At 36.1% G+C, this 23,000-nt stretch overlaps 1 protein-coding gene across 6 annotated transcripts in view; it reads left to right on the top strand.

The window, feature by feature from the left end:
• CCDC138 (coiled-coil domain containing 138) overlaps nt 1–23,000 on the top strand; it is a 38,770-nt gene that overhangs the window by 2,383 nt on the left and 13,387 nt on the right. For 3 of the 6 annotated variants that reach the window (XM_065845368.2, XM_071807757.1, XM_065845377.2), the window contains 11 exons: nt 366–504; nt 1,017–1,132; nt 3,889–4,073; nt 4,964–5,122; nt 8,389–8,508; nt 9,928–10,005; nt 10,085–10,195; nt 12,323–12,487; nt 13,233–13,349; nt 14,361–14,553; nt 18,051–18,227. In XM_065845368.2, the coding sequence (XP_065701440.2) occupies nt 366–504; nt 1,017–1,132; nt 3,889–4,073; nt 4,964–5,122; nt 8,389–8,508; nt 9,928–10,005; nt 10,085–10,195; nt 12,323–12,487; nt 13,233–13,349; nt 14,361–14,553; nt 18,051–18,227 (1,560 nt within the window). Of the gene's footprint in view, nt 1–365; nt 505–1,016; nt 1,133–3,888; nt 4,074–4,963; nt 5,123–8,388; nt 8,509–9,927; nt 10,006–10,084; nt 10,196–12,322; nt 12,488–13,232; nt 13,350–14,360; nt 14,554–18,050; nt 18,228–23,000 lie in introns of those variants that run through there. The other 3 variants (XM_071807763.1, XM_071807772.1, XM_071807771.1) reach the window with 3 other exon arrangements.

Below are 23,000 nucleotides of genomic sequence, written 5' to 3'. Positions count from 1 at the left end.
ATATTTAATTTAAAGATATATGTACACATTTGATACTTGGAATGTCTTTAGGCATCTTGAGAAACACGTTGCTGGTGCACACAAACAGTAGGGTGAAACAATATATTTATCAAACTTCGGTTAAAAAAAATTAATATATGAAGGTAAGCTGTAAAACTTCAGAAAGACAAATCTAGTTTGAAAACTAAGTAATTCTTCCTATAATTTAAGCTGTTATAATTTTTCATTAATTTGTCAGGCTGCGTCAGTGGTTTTTCTGGTCCTTAAATGTACACAATTACATGGCAAGCATTTCTCTTAAGCCCTTGTTGATTTCATAATGTCAGTTTCTCAAATGAATAATACAATTATTTTCTGTATTCCAGGTGACATGGACAGCTCACTGGAAAATACGACTATTTCTTTATCCAAGTGTTCTTTAGTGTCAGAATTTACTGAAAGTGGACAAGAGAACAGCATCAGGTCTCCTAGTGATTTCCTACAAAGTTTTAAAGACTGGGATTGGTAAGAGGTGTTTTCTGCTCACCTTTATCATGTATTATCTCCAATAATCCAAATAAACCATGAGTAAACAATACATTCGGATTGCACAGATCTGGAAGTTGGTTTAAGATTCTTATTTTCTTGTTCAATAAAGAACTCTTTGTGGCTGGTGTATGAAATACTGGGAATGCTGATTTTTATGAGGAGTATTGTCTCACTCATTTTCTAATATGTGTATGTTGGAATTGCCAAGGGAATACAGGGATTATATAAACTGAACTGGTGATATAAACTAGTTACTGTTACTACTTTTAAGTCAGCAACATTACCAATTGTTGTGTTTAAAATCTTGTAAATCATAATGTGTTTCCATCCAAATGATCTAACTCTGCTATTTGCTATTAGTCAAATATAAAAATCTTAGATCAAGCAGTGTTTACACATTTATACAAACTTCTCTCAGTGCTCTACATATAGTATGTTAGAAAGGGACTGAGTAATTTCAAAATATTGCTTTTTTGTATTTTTTTTAGTTTGGATGATGAGAAAGATTATTTTTGTGATTCAAGTGGTTTAGAAGTGGAAGAAAAGACCATTAATGGCTCTGAAACTGATGCAGTTCAAAATACAGCTATGTATGTGGAAACAGGTAATAAATATTGAATTTTAAATATTTTTACAATTCTGTGTGAAGTATAACATGTAATGTAAAAAGCGCTCTAGTACATTTATTTCTTTTTAGTTCAGAAATACAATAATCGGCTAAAATGCATTTTAATTTGGTAATTTACCCTTTCATGTAAGTATGAGTAACTCCTTTGGAATTAGTTTAGGAGGTCCAGACATACTTGATGCAATGCTAACATATACTTTAAAAAGAAAAATCAAGCTTTTATGAAACTGCTTGCCAGGTGACTTTATAATAAGAATGAAGAAGCAGGATGTGTTTTGGGTTTGTTTTGTTTTAAGTAGCTAGCTGCATTAACAGATACTACAACTCTGCTACATCAGATGTCTTTTGTTGGTTTAAGGATTGAAAACTGGCAAAGGGGAGAGAGAGGGTGTTATCTGTTGTTCAGTTAGCTCAGGCAATTCTAACTGGAAGATTGTAGCAGGGTCCAGCTGGCATTAATTCACTGCACATGTTTGAAAATGCTGCCAAAATTGGAGGAACCTGTGAATCAGTGTAGCTCTGACTCGTGTGGAGAGTTTTAGGTTTAGAAGAACACAGGTGAATGCTTTTGAAAGTGTATCTGGAAATGCAGAAACAGACATCCTGCCAGCCAACAACCCCAGAAAGGAGCTAAAAGGAATCTCAGAAGCCAGGCAGAACAGATCAATGGAACTGTAACAGACTGCCACCAGTTGTATTATTAAATGGGTGGAGACAGTATAAGAACAGCTTTCTGAAAAGAAGAAAAAAATTAACTGCAACAGGAAAAATTTAGTTTACAGTATTTGGGCTCAAAGGTAAAATAAATAAACTTTGATAAATAGGTCCCTTCCGACCTGGTATTTTATGATTCTATTATTTGTTTCAGATATAACTACTTTTTTCCTTGGTTTCTTTTCCTTCCCTCCCTTCCCCCTCTTTATGATTTGTGTGGCATTGTACTAGTTATGCTCTCCTTCTTTACTCTGGGACCAGACACATTGTAGGAGAACAACAGATTTGGTTTCTTGTCCTGCTCCAGCTGTGAAAGGTGATCAACCACAGGGCTGCCAGATGCATACCACCAATTAGCCCTTATTACATAATTTACTTTTCTAGTAATCTTTTTCCTGTTTATTGATGCTCCTTCTTATTATCCTTCTTTTCTACAGTTGCAAAATAACCAACCTATCCCTGCTTACTTTTTCCTCATTGGCCTGAGCTTTGCTACATCTCTACATGTTGTGGCACCTCAGCCCCACACAACTGCTTGCTCACTTTCCCCTCCCCAGCATGAAGTGAGAGAATCAGAAAGCTAAAAGTGAGAAAACTCGCAAACTGCTTGGGAGAGCCCAGTGCAGAGCCATGAAGATGATGAAGGGGGTGGAGCATCTCCCTTAGGAGGACAGGTTGAGGGAGCTGAGTCTCTTTAGCTTGGAGAAGAGGAGACTGAGGGGTGACCTCATTAATGTTTGTATATATGTAAAGGGTGAGTATCATGAGGATGGAGCCAGGCTCTTCTCGGTGACAACCAATGATAGGACAAGGGGCAATGGGTGCAAACTGGAACATGGGAGGTTCCACTTAGATATGAAACTTCTTCATGGTAAGGGTGCCAGAGCACTGGAACAGGCTGCTCAGGGAGGTTGTGGAGTCTCCTTCTCTGGAGGCATTCAAAACTCACCTGGACGCATTCCTGTATAACCTCATCTGGGTGTTCCTGCTCCGGCAAGGGGATTGGACTAAATGATCTTTCGAGGTCCCTTCCAATCCCTGACATTCTGTGATTCTTTGATTTTGTGATATAAAGACACTTTAATAGGTAAAGCAAAAGCTATGTGTGCAAGCAAAGCCAAACAAGGGATTCATTCACTGCTTCCCATGGGCAGGGAGGTGTTCAGCCATCTCCAGGAAAGCCGGGCTCCAACACATGTAATGGTTACTTGGGAAGGCAAATGCCATCACTCCAAACATCCCCCCTTTCTCCCTTTTCCTGCAGCTTTTATTGCTGAGCATGGTGCCGTATGGTCTGGGATATCTCTTTGGTCAGTTGGGGTCAGCTGTCCTGGCTGTGTCCCCTCCCAGTTTCTTGTGCACCCGCAGCCTCCTTACTGGTGGCGCAGTGTGAGAAACACAAAAGCCCTTGATGCTGTGCAAGCCCTGCTCAACAGTAACTAAAACATCCTTGTGTTATCAACACTGTTTTGGTCACAAATGCAAAATACAGCACCATATGAGCTACTATGAAGAAAATTAACTCTATCCAAGCTAAAACCAGCACAGTACCCAAACTTATATTTCTGATACTGCAACCTAGGTAATCTTGGCCTGATGTGGTACCTAGGTGCCACTGACCTTTCCAGATGTCTCTTCTCCAAAAGATCACAATACTTCCATTCAATTATCTGTGAATTTTGGCTATTTTACTGTTTATGGAATCTAGCCATTCCTCACTCTGTTATTTGCAACTTTCATCAGCTTCTTACACTATAGTTTGTGTAATCATTGTAGAACATAGTTTTACTCAAAAAACTTCGTTGATTAGTGATCGATTCAAACAAGTCGTGGAACACAGCTTTGAGCAATTCTCTGTAATTCTTTTAAGAGATTGCTTTCTAGTTTTGATACCTCTTGCTCTATACTTGTCAGTCTAAATGCCTAAAACAAGTTTTCACTGCTTTGGAAGAACAATCATGTCATTATTTATCTAGGACTAATTTTTTTTAAGTAAAATGGGTTTTTCCTTTCCATAGGCAGCACCTTACCATCCCGTTTGGGTGCAAATACACGAGAAAATAGTGACCAAAGTATTACCAATGCTTTGGCAAGGAGAATTGTGAATGAAGCTGATGTTCAAGCATGCAATAGTCAAGGCTTAATACCACCTCACATCAGTCAAATTTATGATGAATTATTTGTCATACATCAAAAGCTCCAGGTAAGAACTGGAATCACCTTAAAAATTTTGTTGAGTAATGTTTCAAAGATTCTCAGTTTTGACAGAGAATTCAGAAATTACTCATATACTAAATCACTATTACTTATATACTAAAGCTTAATTACTTATACACTAAAGCTTTTACTATTACTTAGTCACAATTACTTATATACTAAAACTCTGTCATCATCCACCTCTTCCCCCAAATTCACTGATTTGTTAGTGCTGCTTTGACTTGCACAGTGGGTAGATTTCAGCTTGAGGGAGTGCTTGCCTTCATGGCCTCCTGTGAAAACTCTCCATTTTGCTTGATCTTTCCTTTTTTGCTGCTGGGGAATCACGACAGTTCATCCCCTTGCAGGCCTAGGCCTCAAATAGAAGAACCTACTGTATGGCTTTATTTTGTAATAGCTCCCACAAATCTGCTAGATTCCTTGCCAGGATTGTCTTTTGTAAAAATAATTTTTGTCCTTTTTTTTCCTCGCCACTCTTGCAGGGATGCTTCCCACTGATTGAAGAAACAATACAATAATCTAGTGCTCAGGATAGAGAGTTGCGTCGGACTCTGTCTTACAGTTAATGCCATTATCCAGGTCTTTTGGAAGCAAAAACCTAGGCTTAATTATCTATATTTATACCTGAAAAACTGTGTAGGGTTGAATTTTGTATTTTAGGAAGCTGAACACACTTCAAAATCATGTGGGTTAATGTGTAGGGAAACTGAACATAGATGTCCATCAGGATACTTTTCATTAGTAACGTATTGTGTAACACTGTATCATTTTACAAAAAGTTAAGCAAATCACTGAGAGAGAAAATTTAAATTCAGTATAAATTGTAAAAATTTCATGTATTTTAAAGCTCTTTCAACATTTGTTTTCTTGATACAGAGAGAAAGTTCAGCACAGCAGGAGTATGCTCTGCAACTCCAGAAACGAGAGCGTTTTCTAACAGAGCGAGAAACATTGCTTTTTAAACATGAAGCAGCTTTAGCTAAAATAAGAGGTGTTGAGGAAGAAGTTCACACAAAATTTGGAATAATAAAAGAGGTGCAGTAATATATTTAACAATGTTTATTCCTCTACATGCCATTTAACTCGTTTGTAGTTAGCTTTAGTCACCACAGGTTTGCTGGATATAAATGCTTATTTCTTTAAACTGCTTGAAATCCCCAAATGAAGGGTTTACAGAAAAAGTACCAAACAACGTTATTAGAGTTTTTATATGGCTTCTGTTCCAGAGTGGTACATTTAGTTGTGCGGTGTGTAGGTACATTTTACTGTTACAATTTAGAAAACAAAGATAACTTGTTTCTAAAATAGCAATGACTATATAACCAGTATTAGAGAAAAAAATTGTGGTCTGTCTGTAATTGTATGTAACCTAGATTAATATCTTTGCATTAGCTGTGGTTGAAGTAGATTTCCTGGGGAAGGCTCTAAGTCAAAAAGAAATCTTATAACAACTACTGCAGAGAGTATTAGCAGAAAAACACTCAAGAAGTTCAAAGAAATAAAATATCAACCTAACTTTGGGAGTGTGAAAGGAAATGAAATGGTATAATTTCAGCAATGGAAAAACTTGTTCAACAACACTGTTCTTGTGGGTGTTTGCTGTTGAATTTAGGTCTTGTGAAAAGTTTTGGTTATTATCCAGAAGATCGCCAAAAAAGTCCTTAAATATGTATACTTAGTGTGAAAACCAGAAACTGAGAAATTAAATTTCTTTGAAGTGTGCAGATAAACTTTTCCCACAAGCTGTTGAGGGAGGATAGAGTACACATTAGAAAGGGGAAAGGAGTGTCAGAGGAGGGGGACCTCAACCTCAGGGAAGGAATAGATCAAGATGTTAATTTAGATGTTTCGAATCTTCTGGGCTTCAAGAATGTTACACTAGTTATAGAACTGATAAAAACCAGGGAAAAATTAGTGGTTATCTGTGAAAATTTATGGAGGCCAAATGGAGTATTAGAAGACTGGAAAAATGTGGTCCCATTCTTTTCAAAAGGGAAAGACTTGTACAGCCATCAGCTTAATGGCAGTTCTCTAAATAAATAAATCCTGAAACAAGCTACAAACAAACCACAGGAAGCACAATGCAGAAAACAATGCAATGAATAACTACTAACATATGTTAATCATAAATTTTCAAATCAGTCTCATTTCTACTGCAGCAAGGTAACAGGCATTGAGAATAGAGGAATAATAGTTATATATATGTCTGGACTAAATTAGAAATTCTTTATCCAGTTTTGCGTGGCATTTTCGTAGTCATATTAGGAAAGTGTAACATAGATGTAATGCCATTGGTGGAAAGCTGTATTGAGATAGTCGTTCACAGTAAACTTGAAGGAATGTACATAGTGAATTCTGGAATATCTTTTCAATCTGGTATTATTTAGTCTTTTCAATAAGAAGTTTGATGGTGAGAAAGAACACATTTATGAAATTCGAAGAAAATAGCAAGTGAGAGGGAATTTCAAGCATGCTGAAAAAGAGCATCAGGATTAAAACTGATCTTGACAAACTGAAAATATGAGAGGTATGATAAAAGCCATTATACTGTTCTTAAAGAGTGAGTGTACAGTATTGCACCTGAACAGAAATATCTGTAGAAATAGATGATGATAAGCAGATGCATGGGTTCAACATACAGGATGAACATGCCAAGCTTCAACTACATAACAGGTTGCAATGAAGAGGATAAAACTAATATTTTTTTCATATCTGTGACAGGAGAAGTAGTAGTAATGGAATATTAGGTTAAGTATTAGAAAATACTAGATCTAAACAAAAATAGTCAAGTATAGGGACAGGTAGATTGGCAAGACTATAAATTTTATCTTACACTGTTTTCTTCAAAGTAAAAACACTACTTTAAAAAATTGCTATAAACAGACTGATGTCCCACACAGGGAAAGATACAGGTCCTACAATGCCCCTCATAACTCAGAAAATGCTTAAATGTTTCCACTACTAGAGGACTTAAGAACACACTAGACAGACATTTGGCAGGAGTGAAACGAAAGCTGATTATGATATGGATGACTTTACCTGGTTTACTTATGGAAGTGGATGGCCTAGACATCCTGGCATCACCTACAACTTCGTGGCTACAACTTAGCTGAGTTGGCTCTACTTCACTTTCAGATTAATATTTCTATGCAAATTCTTCCTAGAGCATCTATTGAATTTCAAATAAAGCTCTTAACTGTGTACATAGAAAGTGAAACATTGCATGTGATGTGATAAGGTGCGCTCAACTCTATGATGGCAGAGTCTGCATGTGTATTGATAGGAAAAGGGGATCTGTCATTTCATGTTGTCATAGCCGAGTGTGGGTAGGTGCTTAGAAAAGAATGTCATGCCCACAACTGCTTTGATCCTGTTGGCCGAAGAAGAGCGACAGTTGAGAAAAAAAGGAATTGTAGATGCTTTTTTCTATGTAGCTGGAAGTTACTGTGATTTTAGAATCACAGAATATCTCAAGTTGGAAGATACCCAAACCAGAGAGGGATCTCTTTAGGGCTTGCTTCCTTTAAACTTCTGCTGTGCTTTATTTTTGTCATTTGCACATGTAGAAAGAAAGGACAGGACTGGAATCTGAGAAGTAGAGAAACAGTGAGTGAATGAGTGAAGAATAGTGAATTCATGTAAGGGGAGAAATGAAAAATAGTAAGTATATAGAACTCAGATATTTTCAGTAAAATAAAACTTTGCTGTTTTATAAAATCTGAGGTACACCAGATGCACTGCAGTCCAGAGAAGATTAAATCTAAAATAAGATTCAGGGAAATGAGAAGAATAGCAGTGGATGTGCAGGTTGTACTTCGCAATTCATATGCTTGTGCTATAAACCAGAGCACTAGCCTAAGAGATGCACGATTAGTTTATTGCTCTGCATGATTCAGAGTGAGCAAAGCCAGAAAAACTACTTGAAACCTCAAAAGTTGCTGCAAAAGGGAATCGCAGTTTTTCGTAGTTATGTAAGTAAAAGCTTTACTGTTAGTTTTACATCATAAATCTTGCCCACATTTCACTTGTCTGAGAAATGTACATGTTGATGTAATCTGGTTTGGGTAGAATCAGGAAAGAATAAAAGCAATTGGTTGTGCATATTGCTCTCAGTTTCTTTATAGATTCTCCTTAAGTGTGGATGTTCTTTTTCTCACTACTGGTTCAACTTGCAAATTTGGCCATGAAGAATTACAAACTCAAACTTTGAAAGTTTGTCCTATTATTTTAATACTATAGCTTAGAATTGTTTTTAAAATAGTCTCTTGTAAATAATATTTTTAAATTTGATATTTCTATAGCAACACGAGGCAGAAGTTAAGCAGCTGACAGAAGCCTTAAGGGAAATAACTAAAGAAAATAGAAGGCTCAAGTCATCATTTGACACCTTGAAGGAAATTAATGACTCTTTAAAAAAACAGGTAGAAGGACTTATTTCCTGTTATCAAGAATTTTACAAGTTACAGTCAACAATTTGAAATATTTGAACAGCTTAAACTTACCAGATTGATGATTTTTTTGTTTCTATAACACAAGAATTGTAGGAATGACTGAAAGTACTTTCCATACCTCTTTCTAGTACTTGAAATTTAGCCTGTCTGATCTTTTACAGTACAAAAAAAGTTGGACTTACTCCTCTGACCCACTAGCAACAGCTAATTGTTAGGAAGGACAAATCCTTGTCCTCTGAAGCCAATTGAGAGTGGATGAAGAAAAAGTATTTTGTAAAATAATAGAATCCACCTTGTACTGAATTGCTGTGCTGATTCTATTAAATAAGAAGTAGAATGTATATTTCTAGCTTTGCTCAGTATTTTCAGTTATTTTTACAAATCTTAATTAAGGCAGTATTTTTTCAGTACTTCAGCTGAGACAGTGGTTCATAGTAATACAGGGATTAAGAATTTTCATCTCACTTCACTGTTAAAATGCTGACACACAAATTGCTATCTAAACTACTTGGCTATTGTTTATTCAGTGAATTAATTACAGTTCTGATAGTCTCGGTGTGAAAAAAATCTACATCAGAGCCTTGTTCTCTCTCTTTAACAAGGTCTGACCTAACTCCTAAACTGTTGATGGTTCTGGTGCTACCCATCTGTCTCTTTATTTCCCCTCACTATAAAAATCTTTGCGTAACTGTGCAGACTGAGGAGCTTCCACGATAATCATGCGGTTGATTATTGTATGCATAGAGCATGTTTCTTGTATTTAAATGGAAGTTACGGTTTCCCTCATCTTTTCTCATGGAGCAAACTGGTTTTGTAGCATGGTTAGTAACTGTTTCATTCTGCAGAGAAAAGAATTTCCACCTTCCTCATTAACAAGGCTATTAGACTATCCTTAAAATGCATTCTCCATTTTTATGTCATTTTTTCATGAAAATAAAATATGTAGTGCCTATGTATCTGGAGTGGCACTGTGGTGCTTATTCTTCCTCTGAAAACTGAAAGGTTGGGCAGCAGGTCAATGAAGAGCTACTGCTGTCTTATTTATCGTGGAACAGGTTGCCCAGAGAGGTGGTAGAGTTTCTTACCTTGGAGATATTCCATAGCTGCCAGGATAAGGTACTGGGAAGCTGGCTCTAGGTAGCTCTGCTTGAGCTGAGGGATGATGACCTCCAGAGGTGCTGGCCAACTTCAGCCATTTTGTGATTCTGTGGTTTGTTGAGGAGGTTTCACTTTATTTGATTTTGTTTCAATGACTTGCTCGGGAGAAAAAAAAATGAACTTAAATAATTTAGCTGCTAAGCAGCCTCATCAAATTATTTCAATGTGATAATTAACTCAAGAAGTGATTTTTGAATTTACAAATACTTTAATATTTTCTGATTCTTTCAGTTAAATGATGTAACTGAGCTGAACAAGAAGTTGGAAGGTCAAGCCAGAAAAGTACAAGCTCGTTTAGAGAATCTACAAGTAAGGATTTTTCTTACATGTACCTTCTTCCTTTATAGGTAGCAAGTGAAATGTAATTCATTGTTACATTTTGTTGTAGAGGAAGCATGAATTTTTAACGGTACGGAAGTCTAAGAATATATGTCAAGTAGTGCAACAAAGTAAACCTGTCAAGCATGAAAAAGTGATGGTAACATCAAAAATTGCTAAGGTAAGAACTGGGCAAAATGAAAGATGTACTTTAAAGACTACAGGGTGTTTCAAAAAGATGGACCCGATTTGAAATAATACTGCTTTGAAACAGGATCCATCTCTTTGAAATATCCTGTATATTATGTATGTATATAGTGTGTGTATATTTATATTTTATATATGGTATGATGTAAGAAGATATGGTCATCCTTTAATTGAAATTGAAATTATAACCTGCTTACACTGTAACTGGTTTCTTTTGCTGTCAGAGCAAGTCTTAAACTCATTTTGATCAGTGCAAAAATACAGCACTGTTGTTATGAATAACACCAGCTAAAAAGCATTTAGTCAGACATATCAGATAAAGAATTTTAATTTTCTAAGACAGAGGTGTTTGTACTAGTGAGGTTTTTTTTGATAAATGTCTTTAATGAGGAAAAGAGAATAAATGCCGTGTTCATACACAATTCAAAAATAGTCACCTTGTTTTCCTTAAAATATCTTCTTACATCACTTAATGAAATTCTTTCTGTCTCCATATTGTTCCATTTAGTAGCAAGTCCTCTGCTAGTACTCTGCCAACATCTCCCAACTGGTAATGATTTTCTCTAGCTAGAGGCTAAACAGTCAAATGGGAGATATTCACATCACCCTACTTAATTAATCTACACCAGATGCCTTAAAACTGTCCTGTGTATATATAACCAACATATTGCTCTGTTTACATAGGTTTTAGTGTACTTTGATTGCAAGTGAAATACAAACAGTATTGGTAGTTATAATCCTGAGTGAAAAGGAAAAGAGTTTTCTGAAGATAGATACAATAAAGCTGTCAGAGTCTTTAGAGATCTGTTCACAAAGCCTTTCTTCAGCTACCTCTGGATATCTGTCATAGAGTATATCATTGCAGTGTAGAAGAGGGACAGAATGACAATTTAATGAAGTCTTTGTTCTTTTTTCTAACAATGCTAGTTACACAGTTAAATTTTAACGACAGTGGATTGTAAGCAATAAAGCAAAGGAGGTCTAATGCAGTGAAATGATTATTTTCACATGTAAAGGACATTAAAGATTTGCTTTCTCCTGTAATTCATTTGGCCACAGTTATAAAATGTAGTGATTCTGTATGTGAAAATCTTTTCCCAGGCCTTTTATAACCATTTCTCAAAGTACGCATGCATGCATGCATGTATTTTTTCACACCCAGAAACCATTACAAATAGTACCTGTTCTGCAGTGCGGAGGGGAGTGAGGGGTGAAAGTGAGAGACAATGCAAGGTTCTTTCTGGATTTCTATAAGAAAGACTTGACAACAAATGGCTTAATGAAACAGCTGTTTTTATAAGACAGAGTAAGAGGAGGAATATATATAGTGAGTACATCTTGCATCCCTTCAGATGCTGGGAACCTTGCCTTTGTGACCATCAGATAGAGCTCGGGAGGATTTTTCCAGGGCACATGGAGCAGGTCCCATCCATGGAGAGAAGCTCCTTCTTTTGGTCATTCAAACTACTGTGTAATTTTCTAACAAGGAAAGAACTCTATTAATGAAGAATGTTCACAGGAGAGCTTCTTGTTGCCCTTTTAGACAGAGGCACGGCCAGGCAGGAGATGTTGCTGGTGCCAAGCGGGAGCTGCCTGCAGGCTTCTGTTACAGACTGAGTTTATCCTGCAGCCACGCACAAGATAAACTGTGCAGCTGGTTGATCTGTGCAGCACAGCACAGGCTGCAGCTGCTCGGATTACCTGTGATGTGGATCTCTGACTCCTCAATGTACTGTGGTGTCCTGGTCAGGATTGCCATCTTCCACCCTTTGATCCACATACAGTTTACATTTACTACCTATATTATAAGTTACAAGTTATATTAATAACATACAGCCTTCTCAAACCTTGGGGACAAGGTCCAACAGAGCAGACATGGCCTGTTCAAGATCACTATTTCCTTGAATATAAGGTTTTCCACAGGCTCCAAATGCAGTAACTGACCTCACAGATTTTATCAGGCATATCTTCATCATCCTTTAAATTATGCATAGTATTTCAAAACTAATGTGCTCTTATATATTTCAGTCTGTTACTGTTTTGACTTAGAAAAATCATTAACTTGAAAGCTGAAATATCTGATCTTGTGGATGTATTACAGCTACCATTGAATTCACAAGTTTATGAGCTCTTAACTTTTCTTATGGATTGGATCTCAGACCAGCACCTTAGCAGAATAAAAATACAAGAAGAAAAAGGGGACAGTTATAAACCTCTTGTTACCCAGACATCCAAAAATACCTGCACCCAGGAAAGGTGTATGAAGGTAAAGTGATTTGGATTGTTTGCTTGTATTAATATGTTTTCGGATTTATGTGTTTTATTAAATGATTCTGAGAATATAACAGGTCAGCCTGTTTTATACATGCTTTGGATATAGTAATTAAAACAAAATCACTGTTAATAAGTCAGTATTAATTCAGGCAGTGAGGCATAATCGATAATTTGTAATTAATAAAGTGTACAGATTGTTTTTAAGAAAAAATGTGATGTCTCAACTTGAGAGTTTCAACATTTTATTTCAAGTCACTTTTTTCAGTTGATAATTTGTCTTCTGTTTTATGTGTGATACTGTACATAATTCTTTTTTTCAAAGGAGATGAATAGGTATAATTTAAAATATTTTGGTGTCTATATCAGACATTAAAGTTTCAATTTATGACTGATAAAATGTTATACTATGTTGTACTTTTAACACATTTATTTCTTTCTGGGGATACCAAGGTTTGGAAATCAATGAGGTGTTCAGAAAATCTTCTTTTACTGGTTTTCTTAATTATAATAAAGATTTATAGCCATTTGGGTTGGCTTTATTGAGATTGTGGTCACATGATGTATCTACATCTTTGCGTGTAAACCTCTATAACATTTAAAATTCTGTTACTTTTACTGGATCTGCTCAATGAGTATTTGCATATGGAATTTGTTAAGCTCCAAGAGAAAGGAGGTTTTTTTGTTTGTTTTTCACTTCATATACTGCATGTAATTTTACTTTTGTATATTTTTTACAGCTTTTGCCTATAGCTACTGAGCAACTCCAGTGGATGCCATTTGTGAATCCTAAACTACACGTGCCTGTGATTAAATTTATTTACTGGTCCATAAGACAGCTAGACAATGGTAATCAGGTAAAGAAGTAGTCCTCTTGCAGTATGTTTGTTTTTTTAAAAAACTAAATTCCCAGAAGATAATGGATTTTGTGTTTTAAACACATATGAAAAGTGGCTGTTTTCAGGTAGTATATATAAAAGAAACTCTTCTGTCTTTGCAAAGCATAAATTCAAAGTGTTTATCATAGGTACTTGGCAAATGAAAAAAATTATTTTTCAAGTTAATTTTAAATTTTGCATTGTGTATCTAAACACAGTTTTCCTAAGTATGTGATCTCTATTGTGGTGTCTAAGCATCTCAGAAATTATATTTTTAAGTTCACTTTATGCATGAGATTTGTTGAAATTGATGGAAGTGTGTGGCAAAGTAGCAAAGGAATTTGGATTTTTACTGTTTTCTGCTCAGTGTCCAACCACAAGACATTTGTTACTCCCTTTAACTAGAATGCTGTATGGAAATATTTGGCAGTATAATAAAGCAAAAGACAGTAGCTGTACTGTAAAGACTCAGTGTAGTGCATAGTGCTGTCAATATTGCTTTTGCTAAAGCAGAAAGTAGGAAACTTTGTATATATCTTGACTTTAAATTCAATAGAAGTAATATTTCTGTACAGTTTATGATGAAAAGTCTAATAGGTCTTACCTGAACAGTGTTCTTAAGGTTTATGTTTAGACCTTCAGACTGTAAATGCTTTAGCAGGACATAACTTCAGGCATCCATACAAAACAGAGTTGACTGAAGCTGAGCTGTCCTGGAACCAGAGGCAACTCTAATAAAAAAACATCAGCATATCAGAGGCCCTCACTAACAAGTCTCTTTGTGAAGTGTGTCTTGATAAGGCATCATGATAATGTTCACCTGCTTTTGGAACACCAAGTAGTAGCCTATTCAGATGATATTCCAATACATAGTTAAACCATTTGCTATTTAATATTTAATTTCTAGGGGAACATATGAATCTCTACATAGTACACAGGATTTTAATGTGCTTTAATGTTTACACTAACTGTGTGCATTGTTTGAAACAGCATGCAACAATGACATCGACAATGAGAAGACTTGGTGAAGATATTTTCAAAGGCATAGTAAGCAAGGGAAAGCTGCAGAGTTCTTCTGAACAGTCTACAGAGAATAAATCGAAATCAGCAGCTTTCTTTAAGAGTTCCTGTATGCCTTTGAGGTTTCTGTCAACTTTAATTGTGCTTAAAACAGTGACACAAGGTAAGTTTTGATTTTTTTAGATGTATTTGTTTATTTATTTCAGTCATGTACCTGGACAAAAAACATGTCAGTGATACTGTAGTGTCTATTATGCTTTATTAGTGAAAAGTGGGTTTACTTGTGTTTTACTACCTTGTGAAGCAAAATATACTGGAAACAAGTATGAATCTTGCTGTTGTTAATTTCATGTTGTTGGAATTTATGTGTTGTTTTTAGTATGATGGCTTTTTGTCAGACAAATCAGCATTTCTGAAGGGGAAAAGAGATGTTGGTAATTCTGTCGAACTGCCACTACAGCAGTGATAGGATTGGCAAGATCTTTACTGCACAGAGAGGCATAGCTACTTACTATTTATAAACTGAAATAAGTAGCAGATTTTGCACAGTTCTAGAATTTCACTGTCCTGTTTAAGCTAGTAGGTTGTTTACCTGTCCCCTGAAATGCTGATCAGCTTCAGTATCAAGTGTGTGTTTTCTGACATAGTTACAACTTTGCTTCATTTGTCTTTATACGTAAATCTGATGTTCATAGGTATTTCTAATGTATCTGTAGTCACAAAGAGAAAGCTGCATGTGCAGTGGATTAGAATTGTTAGATTGAATTGCAATGCCATGTATGTCCTGAAATTGCTTTGTCGCTTGGTCTAAGTTCAGTACACAGTTCGTACTCCAGCCCTTACCTGTCTGCTGCTCACCTCTTCTCCTACCAAGTCTGACACTGCAAATGGCTACCTGTAAAACATTGTCAACATCAAAACTGGCAGTTCTTGATATTGTCCATTCAGATTCTCCTGTTAAACTTATTTACAAAGGTACCATGTTCTGTTTACATAAAAATGTGTTAGCATTCAAAGCCACCTGCCTAGCATGAAAAATCACCTTTTTATCCAAAATTTTCCAAGTTTTCAAGATGCTGTGGCAAATCTTGGTGGGGCCTTCTTTGAAAACAGATATGATCTGAAAAGACTGTAACATTTTCTTTAAAGTGATGACAAAATGGACTGTTTCTGTGAGCTCTGACTGTTGAGCACACTATGAGTAGATTTTTAATGCTTTCCTTCCTTATCCTTTTGACACAGAGATTGGTGTACACTTTTCTGTCAGAACCCGGAGAATAACCTACAAAATTAACTTTGGTCATTTAAACAAATTAATACCTATTCCTAGTTTATATATGACTTTGAAAACTTCAACAGTAGTACTTAATCTAAATTATGCTTCAAGGGTCTTAATTGGTAAATCTGCAGATTTGATGAGTAATCCAAAAGAATGTCTTATTTTGACTTCTGTTATTAGCTTTCTCTTTTGATTTAGTTGTCTTAATTAAATGGTGGTTTCAGTGATTGCTATGAAGCAATTTTGTTCACCTGTGCAAAAAGAGTTCATCAGCATAAAAGCAGCAGAGTTAATAGGTCCCCTCTGAATCCTAAATACAATATAATTGCCACATAATATCAAGTTGAGCTTCTGACTGTATAAAGACTTGATTTTTTGGAAAAAAAAAATCTTCTTAAACAATATAGGCCAGACAGCCTTCAGTGCCTGTTAGGAGATTATTGTATCTGAAACAGCTACCTCCTTTTCAGCTCATGCTTCTGCCTTTTGTTAACCAAAAAGAATCAAGGGTGTGTGACTCTTTCCTTTCATTGTGAGTTTTTATCTGTTTCCACTTTGTTCCTAGGACCCTCCCACCTTTCACACTTGGCAGAAGGTGTATAATAGTAGTGTAAAGTATAATTCTCTACTTAAAACCTATATAATTTTGTGCTGGCAAAGAAGCAGGGGAACTTGGGTCTTCGCTACCTCATGGGAGCGGGAGAGGGTAAAGGTTTTGAAGTAGGCAGTATGAGTTAACAAGAATCAGATTGTGTCTGGGCAGAGTGAGAAAAAACGTGAAAAACAAGAGAGTAGCTGTTCTCTTGGCTGATTTGTAACTGCTGCCTTCAGTTATGAAGTCTTTGCTCTCTTCAAGGGAAATGGGGAAAAATAGGTGCTGTTACAGATCCTTTTGATGGAAGTCAGGCAGAAAACACTACTTACATATCATTAAGAGCAAGCATAAGAAGTGATTACCGCCTACCTGCAGCAACTTAGGAGTACTGTGGTACTGCGTAACTGGGGTTTTCTGCAAGAATGAGTTCTGCAAGCATAGCATGAGAATGAATCTATCTATAACCATTTCCAACTGTTTGTGATGCTAGCCACTCATTTTTCCATTTTCAAAGACATTTTAAAAGCACAGATCTCTTTGATAGCATATAATTTTTCAGTGGGGTTACGATTATGAGCAATCTGATCTAACTTCAGAGATGGTCCTGCTTTGGGCAGAAGGTTCCAAACTAAATTATTCCATTATTCTATTTTTGCTATCTTTTTCTCAGAATGGTTTGTATTTTAAAATGTCTTTATGTTTAACTGACTTGTGCTGTATTTATATTGTATTTACAGTAAACACAGGATTTAAATGTTGTAGAAGACTATCCTGACATCATAAATGAATATATACGGTATTTCAGCTGTTGGAGGGAACTATTTCAGTTGAGATACTTTGGTGAAGCATGATAATTACTCTTAAATCAAGACTCACATTTCTAGAAATGTTTGATAAAAATGATGCAAAAAGAAAGTTATTGCAGTGACTTACCCTAAGCAGATGAATGCTGTTGATGAGAATGAATCACTTCAGCTTCTCATGGTTGCTTTTTACTGCTGGCTTCTATAACATGGAAAATATGATCTGTTGATAAACATATGTGGAATATCACTGTGTATGAATTTCGATCACTCTGACCACATGGCACTAATCATCTAGTGATAAAGTAGCACATTTGATTTGAACATAAATCCTATATCCTTTAAAATGTCAGTATCCAGCAGGTGGCGACATGGTTAAGCTTTTGCTGTAGGATAAACGGTTTCCTTGTACTAAATTTTCTGTGCTCCAGATGATCAATGCTATTCCGAGATACTGAGAAAGAATTGACTTCAGGAAATTAAGAAAATTAGATTGCTTCACTTAATCGACATTCTTTGTATAATTTAGTGCACTCCACAATGGATGAGTATATAGAATGTATGCAGTGAAACTTAAACTACAGTTTTTTATAGAAAGGAATGGGAGTAGTTGCTCTTATGAAAGTAATTTCTCTTATTCAGACAAATCAGCCCTTGACTCCTCTAACAGAACTTTCCCAGATGTTGAAACCAACATCGTCTCAAACTGTGCAAGCTCATATTTTCTCTTAAGCAAAATATTAGAAGGGCTTTGTATATGTATGTATATTTTTCTTCAACCTATAAGTTGTAGTTAGTCTTTTTCTTCACTCACAACAAATTCTTGAGGAATAAAACAGGCAGAGGATTTCTTTAAATAAAAATTAAATTTGATATTTTCAGCCGTTTGTCTGCAACAGTAACTCTCACGATAGCTGCTCACATATTGCTTAATGGAACTATGATTATAGAAGTTTCATTGCTTGTATTCTGATATCTTTCAGTGGATTACCTGGCTCAAGCATTGGATTCCCTCCGCACAGACTTGAAGACAGATGAAGGGAAGGCCTTATTTTTGGAATACCAATGTATGCCTGTAATTTTAAGTCACTTAAAAGTATCCAGTAGAGGTCTGCTTTCCAGTGCTCTTGATGGATTACTTCAGATGACCATGGAATCTGGTAAATTGGGATAGTTTTTAAAAGAAGTGTTGAAAAATAGAGCATAAAAATATCATGATTCTTCTGTACAGATAATCTAATCTAGTATTAACGTTTGTATCATGTAAATTCATTAGAGACATAAAATATATTTCTGTATTGTCTGTCTCTTTCGGAGTTATCTTGTCTTTTCTTCTCCCTCTCAGCACCTGTGCTTCATATGTTGTCCTGGTTACTTTCTTATTTATTGGTGTCAAGTTTTCCGTGCTATTTTTGGTTTGGCTTATCAATTTATTCCCCTGTTTTACCTGCCGATGTCTTTCTTTTAAGTCAGGCTGTGTCACGGAAGCCATATCATGAAAACCTGCCAGGAGGTGGAGATAAAAAATGGACTTTATTTAAATTATTTTTCTAGTTTGGATGAACAGTTTATCCTCAGTCATTTTTCAGTTTCTAATAATTGGAAATACATTTCTGGAAGACATGGTTACATTTTTCTGAATTGTATTGTGCTGTAGCCATATAAAAGGGTCAATAATCTAGTTTGTCACAGAACTTTTCCAAGTGATACAGGCTGAGAATCAGCTGATAACCAACTGGATGAACACAAAAGTAGTGGGCGTTCCAGTGCCCTGTTGAATATACTTTGTGACTGTGTTTTTAAGATAAAAATCACTCACTGCCTTTTAGAAGAGAAAAGAGGAAGGTGCTACTGCTCTTTTTAAAATGTATATTGTTATTCTGAAAGTGTTTTGTTGCCACACATTGGTAAAAATGGAAAGCATGTTTGACTTGGGATGGAACAGCAGGTTATGGTTGGACTCAATGATCCTGAGGGTCTCTTCCAGCCGAAATGATTCTATGAATTAAAAGTTGTTGTGTAGTGAGATAAGTGGTAGAAAGATTTAGCTAAAGCTTTATTCTTCCTTACAGACTCTTTTTCTGACCAGGTAGTCAGCATAGTGTTACACCAAAGTGTTATTCCTAATGGTCATAACTATGATTGGTAAAGTGTTTGGGAAAGAGGTAGTTGCGTGCACTAAAGTAACCTAAGCAACATGGATGGTGTCTGGTATTACTTTAGGTACTGCCAGTGACACTACATCTTCTGTTACCTTGCAGTAGTTGTTCTGATACATTAGATCCCTGCATTTTGAAGAATAATGGAGATATACAATAGTTTTGGTTGGTCGAAGGTCAGTCTAGTCCAACCCTCCCACAATGAGCAGGGACATCTGCAACTAGCTCTGGGGTGTCAGCTTCACCAGCCTTCGTCTGGGGACAGATATTTTGTGGGAGACTCACGTTTTGCCCTGTTGCTTCTCAGAGAAAATGTATATATGAAATCAGGGAAGGAGGAGTGATGTTTAATTGAATTGACATTTAGTTGAGAATTTATTTTGTGGCAACTGGATATAAAGCCTTATGTAGAGCCTTTATCTTTGGTAGAATAAATTGCCAATGCACAAGTTATAGGCATATGTCGAGGGTTTTGATTGCGGGGTGACAATAAAACCCTGGCAGATGTATTGTTAACCTCCTCTCCCTGCCTCACTTCCCCCTTTTATCCCGTCTTCTCCCGCTTCCCACTAAGGACAGGCGATAGGGAGGGAAAGAAGGACAGAGAGAAGAGAGTTGGAAAAATTAAAAATGTTTTATTAATACTACTAATAAGAATAGAGAAAATAATACAAAACATACAAAACCAATCTTGAAAGTCTCAGCAACTGCAGAGCCGGCACCTAAAGTCCTGGATTGGACTCTGCAGCCAACCGGAGCTGGATTCAGTCTGTCACTAGGCCTCAGTTTGCAGGGACGACTAGCAAGGCCCTCTCCTATTGTCACCCATAAGCAAAAGGGAATAAAAAGGGACAAGATCCCTGTGATCTCCCACTTTTATATAAAATATTCACGTGAATGGCATGTTATACACAGTTGGTCAGTTTCTTGGTCACCTGTTTCTCGTTGCCACTCTCACAAGATGTCCATCCATTCTTATCAATACCTTTGCATTCCGTTGCTAAGTTTTACCAAAACGTGTATCTGGTTCTCCAGGAAAATGCAGCTAATATGAAGGCTTTAGCTGACAGGCAAATTCACTAAAAGAGAAACTTGTTTTTTAACAAAAACAGGACAGCATGTTCTTCTCTTTTCTAATACATAGTGTTTGCAAGAAATTTTTAATAATGAGAAGTAGTATTGTTGATGGGAAATTGTATTTTTGTTTCTTTGTGAGCTTCTTGTTAAAAGATCATTAAAAGACAAACTAGAATGTGGCAGTAGATATTCTGAGGGCTCTCTGTGTTAGATTAAAACAGAAATGTATACTCAGAAAGTTTTACTGGTGTGCCACCTAAATATGAATTAGCTGGTCATATGCTAAACTATGGAATCATGTTACTGAAAAAACAACATTTGAGCAACAGGCAGCAAAGTCTATGTTTTTAGTTTTTCCTGTAAGATATGCAATCCTAGGCATTCTTTCAACTTCCTGCAATAATTTTCTGGCTCTGTAAGAGTATTCCAATATTTTTGTACAAAAACATTACCTGTAGAGCTGAAGTGATAAGAAATTAAGTTGGAAAAATAGCTAGTGCTTTGTTTTTTTCCAGATATTTTCTGTAACTTAATTTTTAAAGTTTTGTTTTTGGTGTTTTTTTTTTTTTTGTGAAGTATTTTTAGAGATTCAAAAGTTAGTTGTTTGGACTGAAAAATGTGAATCAGATATGAAGTAACTACTATGTGGCCCTATTGCTCCCTGTAACTGCATGTACCTTTTGTTATAATAAGCAACAAATGCTAATGGTTCTGTACAGTCCAGACCTGTCTGGGGGTCCTCATGTAAGTTCTCTTCCTGGTAAGAAAATATCTCCCTGATGTTCCAGAAGTAAAACTTAGATTTCCCTTATGTTTTAAGGTAAATTACTTAAGCTGCGTATGAAGAAAATACCTACTGGTCTAAAATGGATATTTCTGTGCTTTGGTAGAAATTATAACAAGAGAGTCTGCAGTACTGCTTAAGCCCACTGACTAATTCAGTATTACTAGGCACATTTTCAGATTTTAGATCTATATCATTGTGTTTGGCTTCAAAGTACGTCTGGTACAATGGGTCCAGGACCCAAGTTTCCATTACAAGTTCATACAACATTGTCAGCATTGATAAAGCGTTCAGTTACTGAAAACATGATGTCCAATGCAGCTGTTGAGGCACTGGTATCATCTGTTTTCTGACTATGTACAAGACCTTAATGACAAATTAAAATTAATAGCCTTACTGCTGTGCATCTTACAGGCACACAACCTTTCATGTATTCCCTCTCCATTTCTGTTCAGGAGTTTTGCATCAAGAATCTAGGAGAGTCCTGACACCACCATTTCAATGGTAAATGGTGGAGGACTGAAAGGTAACATTCTTCAATACTTTTTTCTCTACCTGTGATGTCATTAGTATATGCTCATCAGTCTTGGCCAACTCAACATATGCATTGATATGTAATACCTTCTGCTGTTCTGATTGTTGCCTCCTTCTGTTAGATCTTTCTTTCACAAGGAAGAGAAGGGTCTGCAGGCAGAGGTGAAGAAATAATTAATTCTAAAGTGTTTTATTTGTCTGAGAAAACTTGCTAGATTATAAGATGGTCCAGAGGATGGCTTCAGGGCATTTCAAAACCTGAAGAAAATGCATAAAGTTCAGAGTCTTCAGTTTCTCCTGGAAACTGTGGCCAGAAAGCCAAATAATGTGTTAAATGTTTTGTAAGCTTTTTTGCCTGCTAGACTGGGGATAGCATTCAACAAGGAATTTTTTGATAATAGAACTGCAGTATCATTTTTTGGCACTTTAGGGATTCCATTATTCTTTCTAGGGCTTTTTTTTTTTTTTTTGTGTGTGTATCTCATGGCTACTCTTTGGGAAAGATTGAAGCAACAAGGATCATTTAAAGTAAGTTTAGTTTAAAGTTAAAAAAAAGGAAGGCAGTAAACCAGGATTTGTTTGGCAAGATCTATTTCTCTGTCACTCTCTAAATGTATATTATTTATTGACACTCACCATGTGCTTCTGTCAAGGTAAGGCTAATGAAACAGCTTGTCTGTTTATGAAGACTCCCACAGAGTGGTGGGTTCATGAAGTTTGCCCGAGTTGACATGTATTCTGTACAAGAGTAGATAACACCAATGTGCCTGTCCAGCTAAGCCATAGAAACACAGTGGCCTTAACACCACAGGAGTTGCATGAAGAAATGGTTATGATTTTTGGTACCCTTGGGAAACTTAGCTGTGTATGTTTCTTGAAACTTAGATGCCTCATTGTAGCATACAAAGCTCCAGAGCCCATGTTACAGGATACAATACAGTCACATTATTTCTTGGAAGGATTCAAGTTATGTGTATTTATCAAATTGACATCTCAAATTACATACATGTTACCAGACTACGTTATGGTTCAGATATCAGAACTTGGAGAGTATTCCAGCTGCACAGGCATTCCCAGACATTGGTGACTTTTCATGCCATTGTATAATTCTGAAGTACAGTGCCAGCCAAAAATAATCTCACTCTTTTGTCCCAATCATTAATGGGTTTGGACTGTAACAGTATGTCATGGATACAGAATATATGTATTTTTTTTCCAATCTTGTTTGCCTCACCTCTTTTACAAAAATATTAAAGCCTAGGGAGGAGGGCAAAATATTATACTGATTACTGCTCTTGTAATATACAAAAACATTCATATTTGAAAGAAAGGCTGACTTGTAAATGTCAGGAGTGAAAGTAAGTTGAGGGTAGTTTTGG

Source organism: Patagioenas fasciata, chromosome 1 (genome assembly GCF_037038585.1).
Source record: "Patagioenas fasciata isolate bPatFas1 chromosome 1, bPatFas1.hap1, whole genome shotgun sequence".
NCBI lineage: Eukaryota > Metazoa > Chordata > Aves > Columbiformes > Columbidae > Patagioenas > Patagioenas fasciata.
The sequence above is the reverse complement of the archived record's forward strand: the minus strand, read 5'-3'. Positions and strand labels throughout refer to the sequence as shown.